The sequence below is a fragment of the Haemaphysalis longicornis genome, unplaced genomic scaffold (assembly GCF_048455015.1).
Source record: "Haemaphysalis longicornis isolate Haplotype H1 unplaced genomic scaffold, Haemaphysalis longicornis Haplotype H1 scaffold_2, whole genome shotgun sequence".
NCBI classification, from domain to species: domain Eukaryota; kingdom Metazoa; phylum Arthropoda; class Arachnida; order Ixodida; family Ixodidae; genus Haemaphysalis; species Haemaphysalis longicornis.
This window is the reverse complement of record NW_027526295.1, coordinates 263850812-263867780: the sequence shown is the minus strand read 5'-3', so window position 1 is coordinate 263867780 and position 16969 is coordinate 263850812. Positions and strand designations below refer to the sequence as shown.

At 45.5% G+C, this 16969-nt stretch overlaps 1 protein-coding gene across 1 annotated transcript; it reads right to left on the bottom strand.

Moving 5' to 3' along the window:
• Positions 1 to 3202: 3202 nt before the first annotated feature.
• Positions 3203 to 10129, bottom strand: LOC144170600 (acylphosphatase-1-like). The gene is made up of 4 exons (XM_077700504.1): positions 9760 to 10129; positions 9627 to 9643; positions 9459 to 9568; positions 3203 to 4627 (listed from the first exon to the last, which is right to left on the bottom strand). The coding sequence occupies exons 1-4, from the start codon at positions 9926 to 9928 to the stop codon at positions 4507 to 4509; spliced, it is 417 nt and encodes a 138-aa protein (XP_077556630.1). The 5' UTR covers positions 9929 to 10129; the 3' UTR covers positions 3203 to 4506.
• Positions 10130 to 16969: the final 6840 nt, after the last annotated feature.

Sequence of the window (16969 nt, the reverse complement as noted above, 5' to 3'; positions counted from 1 at the left end):
TTTACTTAGAGATTAACAAAGGATTAGTGAAAACACATTTGCTCCATGTGGGAAAAAAACAGCTGCTGTAAAAAATTTGAATTTAATATTTCACCCCTAAAGGGGGTGGGCGATGTTTCGGGGGAAGGCGTTCTCTCGGAACTTAATGGTAGTGGCTCGTAAACTGCATGCAGGGAAAAATTTAAGATTCTGTGCGAGTTGTATGCGATAGGCGAACGTGTCTCTTTTTTTTTACACTGAAGACATCCATATGAATGGGCCATGAGTGTCTGACAGCAGCTGTCATTGTTACGATGGCCGATTCCTTTGAGTGGGCATGCGAGAGTTGTGGGTATGTTGATACCTCGGCCAAAGGACCTTTTGGCACCACAAGGCACGATGCCGAATTTTTGCAGAATGAGCCATGTAAAGCTATCACTTTAAAAAAGGATTGGCTGGTTACAAAGCAGCTTGTAAATTTGGTGAGTGAGTCACTATCAATTCTCTTTTGCGTTTTGTACGCACAGTCACATTGCCTATCACACTCAAAATTTACGGTCAATGCGAGGTTTTAAATGCAGAGCATTTCTTTAACTCACGATGTCACCCGGCGTTGTCGGCGTGCCTCGGCGTCCGCAACAGCCGTTCCAGGTGCGCCTTCTCCCCCACTCCTCCTCTCCCGCATCACGCTACCCTCCTCGCTCTCAACAACAGGTCCGCACCCCTCCCCCTACACTATATATAAAAAAATACTTACCGGCGCCTGGTTTCGATCCCACGACCCTGCGGGCGAAACGCAAGGTACATGGTGCTCTACCCACTGCGCCACAAAGCCGACACAGAATGGAAGGCTACGAACGCGCCTTATATCCTTGACTCATTCAAACTACGTCAAGAAGCTGCTGATACAACGCATTCACTACCTGTGGGCAGAACGCGAGGTACATGGTGCTCTTCCCACTGCGCCACAAAACCGACACAGAATCAAAGGCTAGGAACGCGCCTTATATCCTTGACTCGTTCAAACTACGTCAAGAAGCTGCTGATACAACGCATTCACTACCACCAACTCCCCAAACACTAAACGTTAACGCAATACACCCACCCCTATGCGACGCATTTACTCGAGTCCCCCTCGCGGGGAGATGGGCCCTTTAAATTTTTTAACTAACGTGCATATAAGTGCTACAGTTGGGGCTGCTCCACATATTTTGCCTGGTGGCAAGACAAATGTTTTGCTTACTTTGCTATGACATTTGGTTTCAAGGAAGTCGCACGTTCATTCACTGCCAGTGACCAGCCACGATAAGCCACCTTTCTAGGACTAACAATTTTCGAGAGCAACCAGACTCGAGACCAACTGTACAACCTGAAATTATGGCATGTGTCCAGTGAAAAATTGCACAAAAATCAGTTCACAGTGAAAAACCGAGCTAGTGTCGTCCACTTCCCCTTCTAAAGTATTTGTGTCTTGCGCAGTTTTTCGCCATCAACCTGAAAATGTTAGCACCTTCTAATGCGCCATGTACCAGCACACTGGGTGTATACCCTGTTCTTCACGAGAGTGCTGCTTCCTGCAGCACTTTTGCTGCCAACAGTACTGCTCATTGTTACGTCAATTTATTTCCCACCTGCATGAGTTTCTTTGGCACCTTTCATGAATGTAGAGGCATGGCTGACATCACGGGCCTTTTTCCCGGCATCAAGAACATTGTCGGAACTGTTGCACAAGCCAACGACCAATTTCACTGGGCTGGAAAATGCCACCCCAATGTCGCAGCGACCGGTAAACCATTTTTAAGCATGTGCAAGAACTTGCGCACGCAAGGCAGCACTTTATCATCCAGCTCTTCATCATCTATCCCACAACCATTATGTGCATAGGAAACGAGTAACAGCAGCTCCCACTGAAGCCCTTTCTCTACTTCACAAGACCAAAATGGTTAAATTTGACATTCACCTAAAATGCAGCTGTTCAGCTACAATAGAAAGCTTTCTCAGGAATTTTGCAGTTGGAGAAAAAGTTGCGCTGGTTCAGGATTCAAACCTGGGACCACCGCCTGTCTAGGGAAGTCACTACCTGGTAAACTGTGCTACCCACGAGGAGGCTAGCCGTCTGTTGCGAGAGCAGATTGATCAACAAGTGAGTCTTCAGTCTTCAACTGCAAAGTTTCCAAGAAAGCTGTATAGCTTCCCTTTGTGGCCGCACAGCTGCACTTCACGTGGAATTCAAATTTTCCCTTGCAGAAACTTAATCCACCTTGGAGATTTCCCCTAAACTGGTCGATTAATGCTTGTGTGCGAGGCAATAAATTACGCCCATCCTCCCGCGAGGGAACCCTAGTGTGATGCGACGCATAAGGGGGTTCAATTGGCATTTCCATTGGGTTGATTCTCTAAATCGGGTGAAACGTGTTGTGAACGCGTATGATGCATTCCATCACATGCAGGTGTTCTCATACGCGGGAAGATGGGCGTAATTTCACTTTTCATGAAGGGACTGTCGCTTCCATCACGTCTTCATCGGAAGAATCAAGTCAAGCACGCAGTCGTCAAGCAAAGTGACGCGAAGTCGAACGAGAGCGAGCGCTGACTGAACCGCCGCAGCGCGATACCCGCCTTATACATGTATTCACAGCGCCTCAAGGAGAGGAGACAACGGAGGAGAGTCGCGCATGCGCACGCTTGTGCGACGGGAGCAGAGCGAAACGAGTGAAGCGCGCACACACAGCTGTTGTTTATGATAATGAGGCGGAGTGAGAGCGTTGCGCGCACAGCTGTCGGAGAGAAGACGGGAGGAGAGTCGCGCATGCGCAGCTGGCGTGCGGACGCCGGACAAAGCCGACGCAGGAGGGACATGCCTGCCACTTCCGGTACGCAGCTAGCACCATCTATCGATTTGCTTCGAGCACTTTTTATATTGTCTTATTTTTCCAATAAAGGAAATCGTAGAAATAAAATAAATGCGTAACTGCTTGGGCTTGAACCCAGAATCTGAGCGTTAGAAGCTGCGATGATAGGTACTTGCTAGGTCACAGCGGCAAAACAGCAAACTCGTTTTAGCAGTTGATCAAGAAGATTGTGGCAGTGTTCAAAGCAACCACTAGATGGCGCTAGGTGCAACAGGAAGTGCCTGTACTGCTCAGCCCTGGAAAAGAAAAGTCGCGACGTGCAGTAGACACATACAAAAGTGATATTTTGACATCACATCTGACAACGTGAGTTCAGCAAATCACATGTTTATTCTTGAAGTTTCTGCAGAGCACACAATAGAAAAGCACTGATTAAGCATTCATACAGGATAGGTGACCACATCAGCAACTCGAAAATCAATAAAGTTGTAATTTGGGCAAGTTGGTAATTAATGTATTTTGAAAGGTTTAAAAGCACTGAGGAAAAACATGAAACAAAAACATGGAGAAGCACCGTGTCTCTCTCCATGGCCTTGTCCATTTTTTTTCCATAGCACTTTTAAATCTTTGAGAATCACACTTGGTTCACCTCCATGTGAAAAGCCTGATGGGAATCAAGAGTTGAAGTGCAGATAAAGCAATAATGCCTGCCATGCTTTTTCATGAAATAAAAAAAAAATGCAAAAATTCGTGACTTCACTGCATTGTGTTGTGCTTCACTGCGTAAAAGGATGGCTAACCTGCCATAAAGTACATCGAGGACTGTTGGCCTTGAATCTTAACCTTGGCTATAATGAAATAGTAAAAAATTATTTTTTCCTTACTTTTATCATTTATTTCCTTACTTTTTCCTTTATCGTGTCTAAATTACAATGTTCCAAGAAGAACTTAACAAATTCTTGTTTTTTGCTCACATTTCACGAAAATGGTGACTATCTAAACTCGATGCACCAAAAAGATGAATCTCAGCTGCACTCTTTCGTACACTTGTAAGTATAGTAACATAGTATAAACCTGCTTTCATGAAAATGTTTGCTTGCATCTGAAAAGGATTTTTGCTCACACGATGCATAATAAATAGAATGGACGAGTTAATGCTACAGACAGGCATTCATGCAATGGCAAGCAAGGAAGAAGTTGAACAAAGGGTATCAAACATTAACAATGACACAAAGGAAACTAGAAAAACAACCATCTCTTATGCAACTACCTACCCTAAGGGCATCTTCACAGCAATGCTAATGTCTCACTACATTTTGCATATAAGCAATAAATTTCTCAACCTCCTCAACAATGTTTTGCAACCATGCCTGCCATTTGGGGTGCTTGCTCTTTGACATTGAGCATTAATAAAGTTCACCACTTTCCCAAATTTCCACTTGCAAAATTTCAAGTTGTTTAACCCTTCCGAAAAATGTTACCTCTAATGAGGATCCTTCATTGTGCAGCATCCCAGACCAGCACCGAGTGGACGTCAGCATCCATGCATGGAGATCACATGGCAGGTTTATTTACACACGACACGACAGAATGTGCCTTCGTCAAAGACAAGTTCCTATGACAGTTACAGGCTACAGAGCCGGCAACGTGGCAACACATGTGCTTCAAACATTGACTAGGCTGTTTTCTTTATGGCAAAGTCTGCAAATTCATAATGCTCGATGGTCTTCTCGTTGCTGAAGTGGCAGCCGTCGATCGTCGACTGTGGGCTGCCAATGTTTGCGAGCCACTCCTTCCTTTGAAATGAAACAGAAAAATGCGACAAATCGTTACTTTATTATAAGGCATGTTTCAAAGCCTCAATAGCACTTGCCAGGTACCGCATGCTTGGTGTCTTACAAAATGGTTTCATTGATATGTAACTACCCAAGTTCATAGCCTTTACAACAGCGTTTACAATGCGTTTCCAACACGTTCCCTCCTTTGCTTGTCCTGTTGTAAACAGTTCTCAAGTTGTTTTTTTTTTTTTCTTTTTTTTTTTTTTTTTTTTTTTTTAAGATTTGGCTGCATTTGCTAATCAGGTTCAGGCAGTGCCCTTGTCGAGTTCCAGTTTGCGAGGGCAGCTTGAAACACCGGCACGTTTCTCTTTGATTCGCCACAGGTGCACTGACTGCAGAAAAGTTCATAATTTTCGGGCATTTCCGAAAAACGAGGTTCAGATGACAGTCATGGTTTTCAACCATTTTAAAAAAAGGAGGCCTAGATAAAACTGCAGGTTCTGCACGGAGGAAGCACTTGCGCTGAACTGGTTTAGGAAGTGCAAACCAGATCTTGAAGTCCACCTACTGTTTGAATGAACAGGCATTTTTATTGTTACCACTGCACCCCTTGAACTGGTTCAGGCTGTGTTGAAATCGCAGCAATGTCAGAACATGTACGTGCCTTGCACTCTTCCACCCCACCCCTCCCTCCCCAAAAAAGGAGGTGTAGATGCAAACGAAAAGTTTAGGCATGGATGTACTGAACAACTGTGTACAGGTTCAGAAAGCACAGGCTGATCTCAATAGTGCCGTAGTTCGCTTGCAAGTGATCACCTGCTCTGAACAGTGAAGAACACAGCACCTGCACATTTTTTAGGGGAAGTCCTTTGTCATGAAGACAGAGTACAAGTTTGTTTTATTCCAAACATTTGAAGTTTTATAGCGCCCCCAGCGTTTGTCAGGCAACAAACGATAATTTATTTGCTTAAAAATTAAACAATTTAAGCTGAAATTTCAATTCTCCCACAGCACCGTGTGTTTTGTGATGTCAATACCTAAGGGTAGGTAAGTTAGTATATTGACTTAGGCAGCCGTGATAGGAAAAGATGGCTTTCATGCCATCTTTCATACCCCTTCTTAGATGGCGTGACGATAATGCTCAAAAACAGCTGTTTGCACCTGCTGTGTTTTTACCAGATTTTTACCCGGCTTATTTTTGCTACAGTTGACAGTAATCATTTTGTTGAACATTGAGTATGCTCAACAAACAGGGTCACAAAGTGGCAATGCCACTTATGCCAGTTGGCCATTGTCATGTCAGACAAGCCCAAAGCATCCGACGGCTGTGCATGTTAGCCGGCCCAGTGCGTGCCGTATGCACTGGTGCTTCTATGTTTACGTGTTCCTAGCTTCCATTGTTTACCCCATCATTCTTAGTGGTATAAAAAGAATGTGCACTAAATTTAAGCGCGAATAGCTCATTCTGCAAGCTTCTAATCTGTTGAATTTGCGTTGGATTTTGTCGGTCTAAGCCAATCGCAACAAGCTGCACATAATATATCATAGCTCCAGTGTGAAAAGTAGCTAGGGTGTCGCATGCCTATTCTGTACGTTTTTCTCATTATAAAGCTTATTTGAGTGAAGCTTGCATTAAAACAGGTGTTGGTGTTATTCTAACGAGGCAATCTCCGAATTAACCAAACCTGCATTTTGTCTGCATGGTTCCTGGGGGGGACACACTCCTCTTAAAACAGCTCCTTTAAATTTTGAAGTAAACTCTGTGAAACTTGCCAGTCTTCCTACTTTTTCTCCACTGATTTTAATTTTGCCATTATTTTTTGAGTCAGTCAATTAATTTCCAAGATAATTAGAGATAGTCATTTTTGAAGACCAATAGACAAAACAATTCTAGTCATAAAACTGTAATCTTTGTATTTTCCGATATTATGAACCCTGGTGAGTGCAATAAGCGATCGTTTTTTTGATGCACCGCTTGGAACTAATTTTACAGCTCATTAAACTCTGGTGGCATCAGTCGCAAGAAACCATTTTGAATGCCGATTTCAATTTTATTGTACGGTTTAACATGCTGACACAACGCAGGCGATGAGGTGCGCCATAGTAGAGGGCTCCGGATTAATTTCGGCCACCTAGGGATCTTTAACGTGCGCCAAAATCTTATACACATGGGCGTTTTGGCGTTTTTGGTTTTCGCCTCCATCAGAAAAGCGACCGCGGTGGCTGGGAATCGAACCCGTGTTCTTGTGCTCAGCAGCACAACGCCTTAGCCACTGAGCCACCGCGACAGGTTTGAATGGCCATTTCAAACACCAAAGTTTAATGAGCTGTAAAATTAGTTCCAAGCAGTGCATCAAAAAATCCTATTCTCTTATTGCACTCACCAAGGTTCGTAATATAGGTGGTACTCATTGAAAAGTTTAGTCGTCAATTTCTTCGTTTGGCAACACTGAAATGGCCACGGACATGGCGCGGCTTGTGCCACTGCGGCCGCACGCCGAAGAAAAAATATAACACCGGCGTGCGTCGTCTGCTCCGTTTCAACCCGATTCTCAACGGTGGTGTCAACAGAGTTGTTATTAATCGCACTCACAGTGGGCTCGAGGCAATACTTTATGTTCAGCGGGCTAAATCTTGGAATGTCCAACCCATATCATGCACTTAGCACGGACAAGTACCGCCATCCTGCGGAGCCTGACGTAACCAGTGACGGCACACTCGCATGGTTGCTTGCATGCATGCTTCGCTATTGAATACAAGTTATTGGAAAATACAAAGATTACAGTTCTATGACTAACATTGTTTTGTCTATTGTTCCTCCAGAAATGACTAATTATCTCCTATTATCTTGGGAACTAATTGACCGACTAAAAAAATAACGGCACATTTGAAATCAGTGGAAAAAAGTAGCAAGACTGGTAAGTTTCACAGAGTTTACAAGTAAATTAAAAGAAATTGTTTTAAGGGCCATGTCCCCCCTTAAGTGCCCAAGTCAGCGAAAGAGCACTGTTGTGGTCCGGTAAAGAAAATGGCTGCTGCAGTAAATAGAATAAAAAACATGTGCGTTCTGATAGGATTTGAATCCTGGTCTGCGCAGTAGCAGTACAGTGCTCTATCAACTTATCTGCACATTGCCAGTGTAGAACAAAGGTTATTGTTGTTGTTCCTTTCTTCATGCCACATAGACACTTGGGGGATTGGCAAGGAATCGGGAGGTTTGATGTGCCTGCTTTGCAAAATTAGCAACGCTATCAATTCACACGCATGCACCCGCACGCTTGATTTTGCTCGCATTCTTGTGTCTACATGCCCAAGTGTGTGAAGAGGGTGGGGGCAAGCACTCACACAAGGGTGGGCTAGCACCTGTGCTGTCTCGCGCTTGACAAGACCGCATTGTTGAAATAGCCCAACCGTGCTACTAAAACAGTGCGATACTGCTCGACACTGTCATCTTAATACACATAAGTGTCGACTTTTTATCTTACAGCAGAATGACATCTTTAATGCCATTCTTCTTACTAAAAGCTTCTTACTAAAACACAGCAGCATCAAAGCATTGCTAGGCACACACAGCAGCCTAACAGGAAAGCCTTGTTAGCCTCTGGCTGAGGAGCTGATGAAGTTGCACGCATTATTATGCGGCGATGGTGCCTTTAGCTGCCAGGACACACAGAAAGTGCGTACACTAAATAAACGTTTGCGGCTAACGAAAAACTATGCCGGTTAATCACAAAGAGAGGAAAGAGAACTTCAGGTCTCGCTGGGGCCACTGGCGGCCAGCCGCACGCCCCCCTCAGCCGCCACGGCCTCCTGGTAACGGAATCACGTCAAGTGGCGGCACTGATTGGCTCCAGCCGGTAGGTGTGCGCCAAAATATCTGGCAGAGCCAGACCTAGAAGAACACGATGTGCCTCAACTTGCACCTCATCTCCAGCTGTCATGAGTCGGCGCACGGCATATGAGCGTGTGGAATTGAGTGCACAACCGCGTGTGTGGTTACCGCTTAAAGGCCCGTTCACACTTGCGACGAAAACGAGCGAAAGCGACGGAAATTCCGTCGCTTTGTCGCGCGACGACCGTTTTTGGCGAATGGTCGGGACCAATTTTTGTCGTCGCGCGACAAAGCGACAGAATTCTCGTCGCTTTCGTCGCAGTGTGAACGGGCCTTAACAGTTATGAAAGAAGGTGTGCCACGTGACACCAGAACGTGATGGCATGTCAGTAGAACAGGACCACACCAGCCGCACGGAACCCTGATTCTAGGGAAGGTGTGGCATGTGGCAGCCTGCTTGCTGACATAACTGGGGCCGTAAGACAAAGAAACCAAAGAAATGAATGAGTCTCATACAATGTGGTGTGGCAGAAAAGAAGGCAGATGAAGTAATTTGTGCCTAATGACAGAAAAATGAAAGTGATAAAATTAAGTGATGCGAATGCGATGTTGCAGCTGAGAAGCTAATTGTTAATAAGTGTCGACAGGCCTTCACCTTCAGTGCAGAACTGCCCCGAGGAATTTTTAACAACGAAGCTGCTCTTGGTCGAGGCATGGTAACAGGGGCGCAACGATGTGGAGAGGGCATAACAACGCGGGGGGAGAGCATGCGCCAAGCACAGGTGCGGCGTGTGGGGAGAGGGGGAAGGGGCGCCAAGCGCAGGTGGACAGCAGCACCATAAAAATACAGGAGGCGATGGCAGCACTTTGCTATTGTAAACTGCTTCGGGAAAGGTACCCAGATTTAAGGGGATTTGGCGATTTTCTTCCCTGTGCATTTAAGGACATATCTATTGGGCAAAAAAAAAAAAATCAATACATTTTGCTTTCCAAATGCCACGGGAAGTGGATGCTTACATAGTCTCCAGTCGGTCCGCACTACCTTGTATGACTCCCTCGACGGTTCCCCTGCTGGTGTTGCGAACCCATCCGCGCACTCCCAATTCGTCAGCTTTAGCCTTGGTGTACTTGCGATAAAGAGAGAATATCAGCACTTCCCTTCTCCACAGTGGCGGAATCACTTACTTTGCGGAAGAAAACACCTAGAAAGCAAGTGGCAAGGTAGCTAGATCAGTTGCCTTTCGTTCACCACAGCTTTCACGAGACGAACGTAGAAACGGTGTTCGCATCAACAGTGCACGCCAATGTGCCGACATACCTTGGACTGTGCCGGTGACTTCGAACTGTGCACTATGTAGCATTCTTCGTGTGTGTGTCACAGGTACTCTTGGCCCAGTAGAGTAAGATAAAACTGTAGTTACCAGCTTAAATGGCTGCAGGGTAAGACCAGCAAGACTCCCAAAACGAGGTTTCATGCATGGTTTCATGTATTCGGCGGTCACAGAAAACTGCACAGAGCACGACCTTGGCAACACCACGAATAGCGCACCACCCGCATCGTGAGGCACACTGGGTGCAAGAAAGTTCCGGCAGTACTTATCCAAGGAGACTTCGATTAATTATTTAAACATTTCTACACTTAACGGCAAGCTTTTTTACTCGAGGTTTAAGTTGTATTTGCATTCACCGTGGGCCAAACGTAACGTATTTGTCATACAGGCCAATAAATGGCCAATAACGAGCAGTTTTTCATAGCAAAAAAATTGGTTTATGGTCTCCTCGATTCGGCTACACTTTCTGCACTAGTTCACAAAAGTGCCGTGCAAGTGCAGCGCCAGTTCTTTCGCACGCTACACCTTGCACGAGATGAGAACTCGCACAGGGGCTAGTGCAGAAGTGTAGAAGAACTGGGGCGGTATTCTCGAGTTTTGTCCCTTTTGCGTCCCTTTCAAAAGTGTCCCTTTTGGCCAGCCCTGATTGGCTGAAAGCAAACAACCGGAAGTGACGTAACGCAAGCGCGGCAAACCTACTGCCAATCTTGCTCCATGCTGCCAACGTCCACTTCTTAACCGGAAGTACGTCACGATGAAAGGGACGCAAAAGGGACGTTTTCAAAAGAGACAGTTACGAGAATACCGCCCCTGGTGCAGCACGGCGTCAAATCGAGGGCCGAAGTGCAGGTGGCGCAAGCTGCACTGGTAAATCGAGTGCGCGAGTGCTGCACCGCCTGAACTGGTGCAGAAAGTGTAGCCAAATCGAGGAGACCATTAAATACCCCGCCTTACCACTGCACGAAGTAGCTTATTCTCCACTGGTGCTCCACTGGTGTGTTCTAGAGTTGTTCCAGCCATGAGTTCTAGCTAGAGGCACTAAAGATTTACATCACAGAGTGAAATTCGTTTGCGATAGGTTTTCTAATAGAAAGATGCTGAGATAAAGTAATATTTTGACTTGGCAAGTTTATTTAAAAAAAAATAAAACTAAACGTGCCGCCAGTGTCGCCTCTGACGGTTAAAAAATGGCTGCGTCTGCTGCAACCCGGGGCTTCCGAGCCGATTCCCCCCGAACTGGCTGCTGCGCCCCACGGAAGTGACGTACGTCAACAAAAAAATTGCGTAACTGCATTGCACTGCAATTATTTCATTAGTATTGCATATATTTTTGGCAGCGACACATTAATATTTTAATATCAAGATTTATTTTTAGCCTGAGTTTATTGTCTTTTAATATGACGTCACCTAGTCACCGTGACGTCACGGACATGCTTTGTAGATGTTTGCATTATATTTTTCTCTGCGAAACTCGAGTTTGTTATTGTTTTTGACACTCGCGTAGAAGAAGTTGTGTTAACAAAGCACTTTTTATAGATTTACAACGGGTTTTACGGATGACCTACGTACGAGCGGCATGGAGAAGAGGCCGAATTCGATCGAAGAGCGAATTTTGGCGTTTTGGCCCCGTACTGGCATCCGTACGGGTAGAGTTCACGTCTGTTCCGAGTTTGTTCCGTTGGCCTGTTTCATATATATTCCGTCTTCGCGCGGTGCCGAGGCAAGCAAGAATGTACAAGCGTTGGCGTTGTGTGGAGTCGCTCACGAGTGGTGCGGTGCTGCGCTGTGTTTTCGTTTCATGTGAGGTGTTAAGCTCCAAGCCTGTGTCTTCGCGCTTGTATCTTCTAATTCACAGTCGTCAAAGTCCGATGACTATTCGTGGCAGCAACGCGAAGTGCTGGTCAGCGCTTGCGCAGAGCGCAATGATTTCATATCAAATATGTACAGGTATCAGAATTGTTGCCCCAAAATGTGCAGCAAGGTACGAAGCACCGTGTTGCCTTCAAAACGTGACCGATGTGTGTGGTGCGTCGTAGTTTTCCAGAGGTTTATTGTTTGTGTGAAGCTGCTGGCGCCGCAGTCATCGATGCTATACCATCACAGTCATCGTTATACACGGTGTTGTGTCGGTATCACAACGCGAGGCAAATATTTTGATACTGCTCCGTACTCGACTTGCAAGTGTCCAGATTCGTGTCGCAGCAGGAGTGTATACGTGAATAATCTAGAGCCCCATCAGTTAGCAATGGTGCGTCGCAGTGACAGCGAGTTCTCGTTCGTGCGCATCAACTTGCCGTGATCCCTGTCGTTACAAGCGTGGAGTTACTATGGCATTTTCCGTGTGTGTTGTGTTCGTGTGCTCCAAAATTTACGATGTCGCCAAACGTATGTGATCTTGCCCATTTATGACAGGCTAGGTGATGCGTCAGTGGTTTCAGCAATAACAGGTGCTACGTACTGTGTTGAACTGTTTTATCTACATTCTAAGCATACCATCTAGATGACTCTGCGTAGTTGCTGTTTCTATTTGCTCTAACCTCATTTGCCTTGTTCATCTTTTTTGCATGGTATTTTTTATTTACGTGTGCATGCAGCATATCTGCACTAAATCAGCCTTACGCACTTACCTGTACATGCCATAACCCTCTTTGCAATCACGTGTGCATGTGCCCTGCAGTATTTCGTCAACTACTGTGCATTCTAGCAAAGATTGTTTACATGTTGTTCTGAACCATTGCTAATAGCCTGAATTTCCTTTAGTAGTATTACTAACATACCTCTTTCTTTCTCACCTGCTGGCTTCGTGTTGCTTTTCAAAGGAATTGATGATTTAACGCTGCGTCCAAAGATATGTTGGACAAACTTGCAAAAACGTAATACACGGGATATACCTGCTAACTTTCTCAATGGCACAAAGCACGTACACTGATCACACAGGCTAAAAGTATGTCTGACGTGCTCCACACTCTTCGTCTGCTCCTCAATGCAGTCATGCTTGATTTTTACCCAACCGGCAAAACCACTTCTGCTCACTGACGAGCCAGGGTCACCGTCACGCCCACTTCACAACATATGGTGAAAGCAGTCTGTTCTGATTTTTACCCAACAAACCAAAACACTTCCACTCACTGACTAGCCGTGAAGAGTCACTGTTAATAATTAATCATTACTAATCATTTCAGAAATACAGATGTAACGCTAGGGATGGTGAAGGCTGTGGTGGAAGTCCGGGGTGGGCAACTTTGACGACGCTTGTGGGTTTCAATGCACTTGGACTAAGAACGGCTCTCACGGGGTAGAAGCCCTAGCATCCTTCTGCTCGCAAATCCATAAAATATTTCTCTGTCTATTTGTTTAGTGCAATACATAGTTGACTCCATTGAAAAGCACCATCAGAGAAACATGAGAAAGCGTTGCTTTTGCCTCTGTGGAGTGAACCAAGGCGGACCCGCTAGGTATCTGCATCTAAGCATACACTGGGTGCTACTGCGCAGCCGACTGGTATCCGTTGGCAAACCTGCTTCCCACACAACAACGCAAACCTGTTGCATGCGGCCTGCGCGCATTTTGTTTGTCTGCGTGGAATGGAATGGCTGTGCCAGCAGGAAGCAGCAAGAAACAGTCGCCAGAAAAAATTTCCATCGGCAGACTTGCATACTTCGAATGGCAACTGGCAGGCTCCATGGTTCGACACAGTGGTAATTCCAGTGTGCCACCAATGCAACAAGTCTCTCCATAGTATCAGGAGATTCGAATATAGGTTAACAAGGGTGGTGTGACAACTGTCGCCGTGCTGAAAAATGCCACAACAGGGGCTGTACTGTGCACAGATTTTTGGTTGCCACTCCCATCCCACTGAATTGTGCCAGCTTCGAAGTTTACCCCGTACCATTTCAAGTTAACTAATGTTTGCTGGTGTTTGACAGATGCAAGCACCAGTAAAGTGTGTCTGTCGTCTTTAGCGCTAAAATCATGTTCTCAAGGGGAAACTGAGTTTAACGAGGTTGCGGGCCTGAAAGCTGGCAGTGCTCATGGGGGTCGTAGCAGAAAAGTTGCAGCATGGTGTTGTGCTGTTTTTGCTATGTTGATGTTATAAAGTGCATGTGGTATTTATATGGGTCATAGGTTTCAAACAAGGCACTAGTTGGAAGTCGTTGCTGTCTCCTCCCTTTGTTACACTTGGTAGTCGTGCTCTTTGTTTGCAAGAAATATTCGAAACTAGCTAGTGTAATTACAATTATACAACTAATTTTCTGGGAAGGAAATGCTGCCTTGTGCCTGCTAAAGGATATACCCTCTCTTGGCTACACCCATCGTAAGACAAGATAGCAACGCAATACTCTACAGAGCCCGTGCACAAGCTGCTGCCTTGCATTGGTCTGACCCACAAAATTGACAGGAACAGCTCCCCAGGACTGATCCCGAGCAAAGGTTCTGGCTCGCTCATGCCCCTCAACTTCACCGAAGTCAATGAAACCTTGCTACACAGGCTGCGGCTTGAAGTAGCATTGACCTGAAAGTATCTGCACACAATCGGACGCGAGGACAGCCCAGACTGCCTTCTGTGTAAGGCTGTACAGAGACAATTGATCATTTGCATAGTGTTTGACCAAGGTATACTAGTGGGTGATAAGACCTTGAAGCAGCCTTACTACGCTTGAATGCTTACCCTCTGTTTGAACGAAAGATTTTGGGCACGTGGGCTGACACGAAGAAGCAAGATCGAGCGGTCAAATCGCTGCTTGTCCTGTCTGGACTTTTGGGTATTGGTGGTGAAATTTCACAAACTGCGAAACTTTTTTTTATGGTCGGTAAATATGTTATGCGAATTATACAGTGATTAGTCTGTTTCTGCGCCCCATTGCATGTTATACATGCTTTAAGTGTACAAAGTTCATTGGTTGATTTCACTGTCATTTCTCATACCCTCAGTATTCAGTACCTTCCGTGCCCCAGCGGGATTTAAGTAGCAGGCCCAAGTTCAGTTTCTAATGCTGGCCTCTTCTCCTTTCAAAAATCTTTTACTCTCTCTACCTCTCTCTTGCCAGCATGCCAGGTGCTTGTAACAGTTTACTAGGATTCGCAACGGTCAACATACAATAAAAATTACTTATGACTACTATCATTGCTGAAGTTCACTGCACTCAGTGTACTAGGGTGTTTGGCGCACAATAGTAATTATGACTGCAGACAGCCTACAGACAACTTACAGTTCTTAAAGCCCACATTTAAATCTTGCCACGCACTCGTTCTTGCCTTCACTTCGATAAGGCTGTCACAAATTGGTTGATCAGCTGAACATGCTGGAAGGGATGTTTTTCTACACTCTGAATTAATGTTTGATCAACGTGCATACATTAAAGCATTTGGCGTGGTTCTTCCTTTTTATCTCTTGACACCCAGTGCAACCAATGGGCTGGTCAAAGCTGTGGCTTGTCATGTGTGTTTCCAGTACATAATGGTGCATTCTGCCTGTTGCCAAATCCAACTGCAAAAAAGTTGTTAAGCCCTAATGCAGTGCTGGCAATGGTCTTTTGTGGGCTATAAAATGAAAATGTACTGGTTGTCGATCAAATAAAGTGAGTCATTTTTAAATGTTTCTTCCCAATGCCTGATGTGTTTTCTTGGAGGTTGCGTGTTTGTTTAGTCCTTTTGGGAACAGAAGGGCATGTATGGCTCATGTGTTGGCCATGAGACTAATCAGCATTTGAAGGTTCGTGGGACAGGTACAACTTGTACAGCTGGTGAGCGAACGGATATAACTATTACATTTTCGATTTTCTTGCAACATGTTACTAGCATACAACAATTAGGATTTATAATTTAGCTGCAGTTCTTTTTTATGACAATACTGCTATTGTGCTCATTACAAAATGAATAATTATTCAAGAACAGTTATACAATGTCAAAGATGTTTCATTTAAATGCTGCTAGTGTTAAGACCCAAAAGATAAGTTTGTAGCATAGTCTTCTGAAGCAGCACCATGAATAATTCATGGAGGAGGGCAATGAATAAACTTATACCACCTGGAAGTGTTCAATCAACAGCAAGATCACTTACTCACGGACAGCTGTGTTTTCCGCCTCCTTCACAAAAACTGGTATGCCCAGGAAACCTGCTGCCTCGTGTTCAGTAGTGCAACACCTCAGCCCATGGGCTGCTACTTTGGATTGGTGTTTGTGTTGACATTAAATACATTTAATGCTCTTAAATTCCGCATAAGTTTTTACGAGTGCCCTTCCGTGTGCATAAATTGAAGGCCAGCAACAATGTGTGCGGCGCCATCAGAAAACATGTCATAGTTACTCCCGCCGTTCACCACCCACGCGTTTTGCGATGAGCGTCCGGCATCGTCCTGGCTTGCGCGTGGAGCTCGCAAAAATACCAAGGAAACAGTCACGTGCGTCCGCGGCACAAGGAAGAGCACAAGACAGCTCGCAGACGCCCAGCTCGCGAAGCCGGTTCTAGCGCGTGCCGACGCGTTCCACTCTTGGAGGAATGGGAAAGCCTGCGGACAAAACGAACCGGGTCAGCCAGTCATGCATGCGGAAGATAGATGGATATGACGATGACTACTACTGCCACAGTGAGAAGTGACGGCTACGACGGAACACGTGAATAAATTGGTGTCATTCAGTGCTAACATAAAAAGAAATCCTCCAGCTTCGCCTTGTGTCACTTAGTGCAAGTTTCACCAATTTTAAAGACGAAGGTGTAACATCAAACGCGCAAAGTGACCGTATATATACGTGGCCGTCGGCGGGGCCCCCGATGTATGGACTGGTGTACGACTTGAACTCATTTCGCCAGAGCAGCAGCCAAATCCTCTCACCACGGCGCTAAACCGGCACCTTGGCAGAATGGAACCTTGCTGCCACGTGCTGCCAGGCTGCACGTGGCAGCACGTACGGATGCGCACACATAGCTCTTACTGCGGGGGAGCTTCAGCGTGATGAGCATCCAGTCTGCTTGTCAGAAAACAAAGGCCTGAGTGCTTTTTTTTTTTTTTTTTTGACAGCAAACGTCACATGGTTGGCCGGTTCTTCAGCACTTGCAGTGGTGGGCTGTTGGACAGCTGCTGCTATGACCAGAAGCAACACTACTTCCATGACGTTTGTATACGTAATTATGTGCAACAACGCTGTTATCAATTTGGTGCTGACAGGAGCTGTGGGCACAGTTTATGTGAAAGACCA

Coding starts and splice junctions, on each gene's coding strand:
- LOC144170600 (XM_077700504.1), bottom strand. CDS start 9,928: ATGAAACCATGCATGAAACCTCGTTTTGGGAGTCTTGCTGGTCTTACC. Junction 4,628..9,458: donor GCGGACCGACTGGAGACTAT/GTAAGCATCCAC, acceptor TTCATTTCAAAG/GAAGGAGTGGCTCGCAAACA.